Genomic DNA, 10,000 nt, shown 5'->3' on the forward strand with positions numbered 1-10,000 from the left:
ATCATCATCATCATCATCGTCATCATCACAGTTTTGCTCTCTGAAATACTTTGTTTGTTCTTCTGTCACTCTATAATTGATCTTCCCTGCCACAGACACGTTAAAACATAAACAATGTATTGAAGATAAACCACAGGCGGTGACAAAACCTTCCCAGTTTGTTAATGTTTACACTGTTATTGTTATCGTTAATGCGAATGTTGTTAATGTTTGCATTGTAATTGTTATCGTTAATGCCAAGGTTGTTAATGTTTAAGAGTTGCTTTTTTACCGACGGGACGTAAACAAAACTGGAAAACTATCGACGCTTATTTACACAGCTTAAGTTTAATAGATGGAACGAAATTCAACTCTTTGTTAATGTTTTAAGACTACCATTTTCACAAATTATTAGTTCTCAAATTTTTCTATCTATCAAGACTATACACGTCTACGGTTACACATAGTTTTGTCTGGTGGTACTTTATATCCGACAGAAGGATGTTGCGAATATTTTACCTAATTGCATAGCATCAATTGTTATGTGCAAGGAAGTCGGTTTCTGTGATGAGATGGTAGGGGGATAGGGGGATAGGGAGGGTTGGGGTTCCTGAGGAATATCAAAGGGAAGGAATAGGATGTCTTTACAAGGAATTATTGGTCTGTGTAAGATTTAGCTCCCCCCCCCCCCTCTTTCTATCCATCCTTATGTCCTATTCATCAATCCATCGACCCATCCGTACGTCCATTCATTTATCTGTCTCTCTATTCATCCATCCATTTATCTGTCTATTCATCCATACATCCAACTATCTATCTATCTACCCACCCATCTATCTTTCTTTCTATCCATCCATCTATCGTTCTATCCATCCATCATTCGTCTATATTTCTATCCACCCAACCATCAGTCTATCTATCCATCATTTCATCTAACTTTATATCCATTCATCTATCGTTCTATCCATCCCTCCATCCGCCATCCATTCATCTGTCTATCCATCCATCTATCTATCTTTCTATCCATCCACATGTCATTTTATCCATCCATCCCTCCATCTATCTAACTTTCTGTTCATCCATCTGTCCTTCTATCCATCAATCCATCGACCAATCCATCCATCCATCCATCCACCCATCTATCGACCCATCCGTACATCCACCCATTTACCCATCCACACACCCACATATCCATCCATCCATCAGCCCATCCACCCATCCATCCACTGATCGATTCATAATCCATCCATCAATCAAACAATGTATTCGTGCATCCATCCATCCATCATCCATCAGTTCATTCATCCATCCATCCACTCATCCATCCAACCATCCACTCATCCATCCAACCAACTATTCGTTCATCCTTCCATCCATATATCCATTCATTCACCCATCTACCTATAGTCTATCCATTCATCCATCCATCCATCCACCCGTCCATCCATTCACCCATCCATCCACCCATCCATCCACCCATACATCCACCCATCCATCCATCCATCCACCCATCCATCCACCCATCCATCCACCCATCCATCCACCCGTCTATCCATCCACCCATCCATCCACCCATCCATCCACCCATCCATCCACCCATCCATCCACCCATCCATCCACCCATCCATCCATCCATCCACCCATCCATCCACCCATCCATCCACCCATCCATCCATCCATCCATCCACCCATCCATCCACCCATACATCCACCCATCCAAACATCAATTCATCGATCCATCGATCCATCCATCTATCCATGATTTTACCCATTCATCCGGCCATGCAACAATCTACCGATCCACCATTTTTTCATCTTTCCATTCATCCATCCACCCATGCATCCATCCACCCATGCATCCATTCATCCATCCATCTATCCATCAATCCATCCATCCATCCATCCACCCACCCATCCATACATCCATTCATCCATCTATCCATCCGTTCATCCATCCATTCATCCATCTGCCTATACATCAATCAACCTAAACATCCATCCACCCTTACATTCATCAACCCCTCCGACCATACATCAATCTATCTATACAAATCCATATCCATGATTTTACCCATTCATCCGGCCATGCAACAATCTACCGATCCACCATTTTTTCATCTTTCCATTCATCCATCCACCCATGCATCCATCCACCCATGCATCCATTCATCCATCCATCTATCCATCAATCCATCCATCCATCCATCCACCCACCCATCCATACATCCATTCATCCATCTATCCATCCGTTCATCCATCCATTCATCCATCTGCCTATACATCAATCAACCTAAACATCCATCCACCCTTACATTCATCAACCCCCTCCGACCATACATCAATCTATCTATACAAATCCATATATCATCAATATATAATCCATCTATCCATTCATCCATCCATCTATCCTTCCACCCATCCATGTACCCAACAATCCACCCATACATCCATCTACCACCCATCCACCCATACGTCCATCTACCATCTATCCATCCATACATCAATCGACTTATCCATTCACCCATATATCCATCTACCCATCCATCCACCCATACATCCATCTACCCATCCATCCACCCATATATCCATCTACCCATCCATCTACCCATCCATCCACCCATACATCCATCTACCCATCCATCTACCCATCCATCCATCTACCCATCCATCTACCCATCCATACTCCCCATGCATCCATTTACCATCCATCCACCAATACATCCATCTACCCATCCATCCATCTACCCATCCATCTACCCATTCATCCACCCCATCCATCTACCCATCCATCCGTCCCATGCATCCATTTACCATCCATCCACCCATACATCCATCTGCCATCCATCCATCCATACATCCATCTACCCATCCATCCACCCATACATTCATCTACCATCCATACATCCATCTACCCAGCCATCCACCGATCCAACCATTCACAAATCTCTGTAATTATCAACCTATATTTTCAATTCCCCAGCAAGCATACAAGGACTGGCTATGTTCCCAGACGCTGCCCTTCACAAAGTCTGGGGTTCGTATCCCTCCCTGCGACACATTTTGTAGACACGTTGAGATGATGTGTCCCTTCTTTCAGCCTAAGATAGACACACATGCGGGTGACCCTAGTTTTATATGCAAAGGTGAGGCTTGATAAATCCACTAGTCCATCGGATTAACCTGACTCGGCATATTTGCAGGTCTGATAACCGAACGCAATTATAGAATTATTTTAACAATGTTGTCATGGACAATATTTGCGTTGGGTTGAGAGTATTCCCATCACAACAATGGGCCCATAATGATTTGGGTTATCTGACCTGTGAATAAGTGCACTCCGGGTGAAATAAGTTATATTTTTATATTTATTCGATTTTAAGGAAAATACGTTCGAAGCCCCAAGTTTGAGAGTTTTTGCCAAGATGAGAGTCATTTAAAGCGATCGATATTTGAAGGACGAGGTTTCTGACCAAAATTTTAAATATGTGTTTTTCCAGAATAGAAAGTGAGAATGAGTTTATATAAGACAAATTTAGATAAGAAATGACACAGATGACGTCATTGGAGGGGTCTGATACAATTATTCTTGAACTCGTATGTTTGACATTTCCAGCTCGTCCCCAATGCGCACTACCAAGGTCATGCAGCAGTCTTGGGAACGAAGGAATTCATTAACCCTCTCCATACCAACTGTGGGAAAACCTTTTTTGTTCTTATTTTGATTTGGTTTGTAAATCAAAAATTGTGAAGAAAAATCTTTATTTTCACTAGGACTTCGTATGGTTGTGCTGAACACAATTTGAAAATGTTGCTGCTTGAAGCTCCAAGGAAAAAGAAAAACGGTAAGTGTTCAATTGTAAGCTTCAATTTATTAGACGAAGACAGATACTGTGGGCGTTTCGGGTTTCCCCTTTCTCAAGAAAATACGATGAATAAAACACTATGTGTGTGTGTGTATGTGCGTACTATGTGTATATGAATGTGTATCTGAATGTGTGTGTAATTGGATGCGTGTTCGTATGTCTGAATCTGCAGTATATAATGTATTTTACTGATGGTCAATGTGAAGCGCTTCAAAGCTTCGGCATAAGCGCTATATAAATGAATATTTTTATCATTATTATTATTATTATTATTATTATTATTATTATTATTATTATTATATCAGCGTTTTATTCATCGTGTTTTGTATATAAAGGGGAAACCCGAAACGTCCACAGTATTTCTGTCTTCGTCCAATAAATTGAAGCTTACAATTCAACACTTATCGTTATTTTATTTTTAAAAACACAATTATGTAGCTACATCATGTAAGTACGCGTACTTATTGAGTTTTTAAAATACAATTTGTGTTTGACATGTCGGTAAAACCCTTGAATACCGTCGGCCAGGAGTTCATTGATACTAGATAGTACTAGATTATTATTTTGCAAAGCTTTAGAATATTCCAGCAGACCTGCCCACTACTACGAAAAATTCGCAGAGTTACGACATTTTGGCTCCAGTTTCAAAAACTTCAATCGCATCTCTAAGTCTTTAAAACTTATTGAACATAATAATTGATGCCAGAATGCGAAGTGACCGAGTGGTTAAGGCATTTCACTGTGACCCGGAAGGTCCCGGATTCGAACCCCGCTTCAGGTATTTTCGGTTTTTTTCATTGGGCAAGATTTATTAATCCCCCAATTTTTTCACTTGGACCACACGGATGATTCCTGTTGACATCAGACATCCTGTTTGATGAATTATTATCTATATTCCGTTGTGGAATCTTAGGCGACGATATCTTATGGTCGCTTGGCGGCAGGGCATAATATATATTTTCATCATTGTCAGGGTAAATTATTATTCTGTCAAGTTAACTATAGCGACTATAATTTCTGACTCCTAAAAACCCCAAATTATTATTTTTTTCTCCTTGCGACAGGTCTGTGCTAGTCGTTTGATTTGAACTCCGGCAAAAGTTGTCAAAGTCCTTGTATCAACCATTTTATTTGTTTAGTACAATATTCACGACACGTGCTCAAAGCCCTTTACAAGGGGTCCCTAGCCAACAGCAACACTTAACATGTTTGTGTAAACATGACGATGAAGAAGAAGAAGAAGAAGAAGAAGAAGAAGAAGAAGAAGGAAGAGGAAATGAGGAGGAGGAGGTGTTGGTGGAGGAGGAAGAGGAGGAGGAGGTGGTGGTGATGGAGGAGGAGGAGTAGGAGGAGGAAGAGGAGGAGGAAGAAGAGGAGGAGGAGGAAGAAGAGAAGAAGAAAAAGAAACGGAGTCAATAACGGATTTTATATCCTTAAGCGCACAGTAAGTAGCAGTTGCTTACCACCTTTTGTATAGAACGCTGATCCATCACAAAGTACTTTGGGACACATCAATCAACCCAGAAACCCAATCACTGCTGAGTGGACCAAGAATAATTATGTGTAAAATGCCTTTAAAGTGCCAGAAGACAACTGAGAATAAAAACTTCGCGGCGGCGATGGGGGCTCGAACCCGCGACCTTACTGGTACGACAACTCCGCCTGGCCGGGGAGATGGTGACTCTACTGTATGAGCTATCCACGCATGGTATTTATTCTCAGTTGTCTTCTAGCACTTTCCAACTCACTTCATTTCTTGTTATTATCAACATAAGTGCCTGCTCCATTCACTTTTCTGAACTAAATCTTTACCGCAGAGAAAACATTGCATGAAACAAAACTATCTTATATTATGTACTGCTTAGATAGGTTGTCTATTTATTTACTTTTCATTATTATTCAATGCAATTCTATTCTCTGTCACCCCACCCCATCCCTCACCCCGTTCCCCTGCCCCACATCCACTCTTCACAACGTTCATCCCAATATGGACTATTGGTCATTGATACATCACAACGGACCAACTCTCTGTATTAAACCGGAAACGGACACATTGATCGAAACTCACAATTTCCAGATCCTGAAATGAGCGCCTTAGGTTCGAGGTTCGAACCCCCTTACTGTTACAGCCTCTGTCACCTTTGGACAGATAGTAAAATCAAAGACTTTTATTGCACCCCTCAACACCTCAATGGGGCTCCGTGTCCTTTGCTCACCCAATGCTATTCTCTGCACACCTCATTATTCACAACAACAACAACCACAACAACCACGACGACGACAACAACAACAACCACAACCACTGCTACACCCACTACTACTGCTACCACTTCCAGTTCAGCAACTGTTTCATACAATTCTGCAGCTGATGATGAAAGTATGAGGGCAAAAAGTTATAACATCATCAATAGCAATGGTGAAGGCAACAGTCATAATAGTGGCGGCAGCAGCAACATCAACAACAACAACAATAACAACAACTACTACAGCAGCAGCAACAGCAGCAGCAGACACCAATCCAGTAAACAAAACAGCGCAAACGCTGGTGTATCTTGTTTTTTACGACGCACACAATATGGCTCTCATTCGTGGTTTTCCTTTCTTACAAAAATTTTACACTTGCACACGGCCTTGACCGCTGTGGTCATATTGACCTTGAACTTGAATGTATTCCGTGACGTCATTAGAGTAGCTGCGTTATTGTGATCTTAGTCGTAACGAGACGCCAATTTATTCTGTCTGGAATTGGAGCATTGTGATTGGTTTTCAATGGTTGCGGGCACTGTGTGAGAGTGGTGGTCCTTGTCTATTCATGACAATACCAACACCTTGGATATGGTTTTCAATGGTTGCGGGCACTGTGTGAGAGTGGTGGTCCTTGTCTATTCATGACAATACCAACACCTTGGATATGGTTTTCAATGGTTGTGGGCACTGTGTGAGAGTGGTGGTCCTTGTCTATTCATGACAATACCAACACCTTGGATATGGTTTTCAATGGTTGTAGGCACTGTGTGAGAGTGGTGGTCCTTGTCTATTCATGACAATACCAACACCTTGGATACAAGTATGATTACTGCTGTCAATTATTACTTTTTCTCGTTGTTACTATCACTAATAAAACAAAATCAACAAAAACAAGAACTACTACAACTACTTCTACAAATACAACAACTACTACTACTACTACTACTACTACTACTACTACTACTACTACTACTACTACTACTACTACTACTACTACTACTACTACTACTTCTACTACTACTACTTACTAACTACTACTACTACTACTACTACTACTATACTACTACTACTACACTACTACTACTACTACTACTACTACTACTACTACTACTACTACTCTACTACTACTACTACTACTACTACTACTACTACTACTACTACTCTCTCTACTACTACTACTCTACTACTACTACTAACTACTACTACATACTACTACTACTACTACTACTACTACTACTACTACTACTACTAACTACTACTACTACTACTACACACACTAACTACTACTACTACTACTCTACTACTACTACTACTACTACTACTACTACTACTACTAACTACTACTACACTACTACTACTACACTACTAACTACTACTACTACTACTACTACTACTACTACTACTACTACTACTACTACTACTACTACTACAACCACTAATTCTAATACTACAACAACTTCTACAACCAACACGACAACTAAAGTCACTCAACAACAATTCAACTACTCATTCAAATATCTCACCCTCCGTCTCCCAACGGCAATATGTCGGGAAGAATGAGACACGTGGATGTAAAAATAACATTCTATGAAATACACAATTTTTGGATTGTTGCAACGTAAGCAATTGTGTATAGGCATTCTCCATGATAGCGAATTGAAATCAACCCTACGTTTGATGTGTGTGTGTCTATAAATAGATTTCCCATCACCTAGTTCGTCTCGACATCATACCGCTTTGAGATGGTGGGGTCACATATCCATCTTTTCACAGTAAATACACACACACACACACACACACACACAGAGAGAGAGAGAGAGAGAGAGAGAGAGAGAGAGAGAGAGAGAGAGAGAGAGAGACTATATATATCGATGGTCAGCAGATCAAACCTCTGTAGTCCCAAATTTCACAATCGGGGGATAGAAACTCTTAAGTCTCCCTCCGAGCCTTGAGCACCATTTGTAATATAATATTGGGCGGATCAAACCCCTGCCGTGAAAACCATGACTTCATAGGTCCGACGCGCCGGCCATCGATATATATATATAATATATAATATATATATATATATATATATATATATATATATATATATATATATATATATATAGACAAATACCCCTCCCCTAACCCAATGTGTTATACCCCAACCTCCCCCCATCATCTCATGAATCCTGGATACAGTGCATTTAAAATGTTTAAGTCCATGGTCGCGCCAAGTTTTGCTCATAGAAAGATAACTACAAGATTGTAAAGATTGAAAATAGATTGTAAAGATTGAAAATATTTCATTACCTTAATTATTGATTTATGATGATTAATGATTGATGATTGGTGATTAATTATGGTTACAGTTGTGTTATTTTCATCAAAGTTTGTAGTGTATTATTATTATTATTATTATTGTTATTATTATTAATATTATTATTATTGTTATTATTATAATTATATTATCATTATTATTATTATTATGCTTATTATATTGATAACTTAATGATGATTACTATAAAATCATGATATAACTGCTTTATATTGTTATCTTTAGTTTACACATATATAGTAGACACATTAAATAATATATCTATATATTATAATATATAAACAATACTTACAATATATGACTACCATTATAAACATATTATTATATTTCATGTACCTATACGTTACCACGATACTATACAGCTTGCTTACTATGGTGTTACCACCCCTACTTATCAGATGTTATTGACATTATTGTTTATATAATTACCTGACATGTACAATAATATTGCTATTCAAAGTTCCTAGGGTTTACTACTATACTACTACTACTACTACTACTATACTACTACTACTACTACTACTACTACTACTACTACTACTACTACTACTACTACTACTACTACTATACTACTACTACTACTACTACTACTACTACTACTACTACTACTACTACTACTACTGCTACTACTACTACTACTACTACTACTACTACTACTACTACTACTAAAACTTTCAGCAAGAGCGAGAGATGCATCATGCATACATAAATATTTATCGGGTGAACAATGAAAAGGGCCTCAACTTTGATCATTTGTCAGATTGTCTACAAAAACGAAAACATCATTAGAGTATTTCTATTACAACAATGGGCCCAAAATACTTTGGGCATTGTCAGACCTGAAAAAAATACACCAGTTACTCTTATTATTTGGTGTAACCCCCCCCCCCCCCCCCAAAAAAAAAAAAAAAAAAAAAAAGAAAAAAAAAAGAAAAGAAAAGAAAAACAAAATAGAGAAAAAAACCAAAACAAAAAAAAACAATAACAAAAAAAAACAACTAAACAAACAAACAACAGGACGTTCACCATGACCCATGACTAATCCAGTTTTACTTTCGAATACCAAAACTGGATTTCGGCCTGTAATGCTGTTTTATCACACAGATTATTATTGTCAAAGTTTTGTTATTGTCAATATTGCAATAGGGAAGAAAAGTCGTGACATCAGACCTTCTAATTTTCTGGTTCCTAAATCATTGGAAATGTGTATGTAATCAGTCCTAATACTAATACTGATGACTAATAATGAATAGGTTACACATTGAATCATAAGTTGACATAACTATTTCAGTAGCAGTTTATAAGAATTACGTGATGTAAAAGAGCGAGGATGGATGATCTTTATTGACGACCATCATATATATAGACTAGTAAATAAGATACCATCACTCTGAATTCAGAAGATCATTTGCACAATCTATGCATCCAGTCCTCCGGAAGACTGGTTGTGTAAACTTCTAATGAGATTGGAACCAGTTTTGTGACATCAGACTTTTCTCCCCTATTTATGACTTTTAACATATTGCGATTAGGGTAAATTTAAGGTAAAGCAGACAGTTGACGATTTCTTAAAACCTCATGTGTTTCAAAA

The 10,000-nt window shown here is 38.7% G+C and overlaps 1 protein-coding gene across 3 annotated transcripts in view; it reads left to right on the forward strand.

Moving 5' to 3' along the window:
- Positions 1-7,108, forward strand: part of LOC144956088 (uncharacterized) — a 138,939-nt gene extending 131,831 nt beyond the window's left edge. For all 3 annotated transcript variants that reach the window (XM_078886436.1, XM_078886437.1, XM_078886438.1), the window contains 2 exons: positions 2,960-3,122; positions 5,920-7,108. In XM_078886436.1, the coding sequence (XP_078742562.1) occupies positions 2,960-3,122; positions 5,920-6,548 (792 nt within the window). In that variant the 3' untranslated portion in view covers positions 6,549-7,108. The remainder of the gene's footprint in view (positions 1-2,959; positions 3,123-5,919) is intronic.
- Positions 7,109-10,000: the final 2,892 nt, after the last annotated feature.

The sequence above is a fragment of the Berghia stephanieae genome, chromosome 10 (genome assembly GCF_034508935.2).
Source record: "Berghia stephanieae isolate SIO BIC M18660-M18661 chromosome 10, UCSD_Bste_1.3, whole genome shotgun sequence".
NCBI lineage: Eukaryota > Metazoa > Mollusca > Gastropoda > Nudibranchia > Aeolidiidae > Berghia > Berghia stephanieae.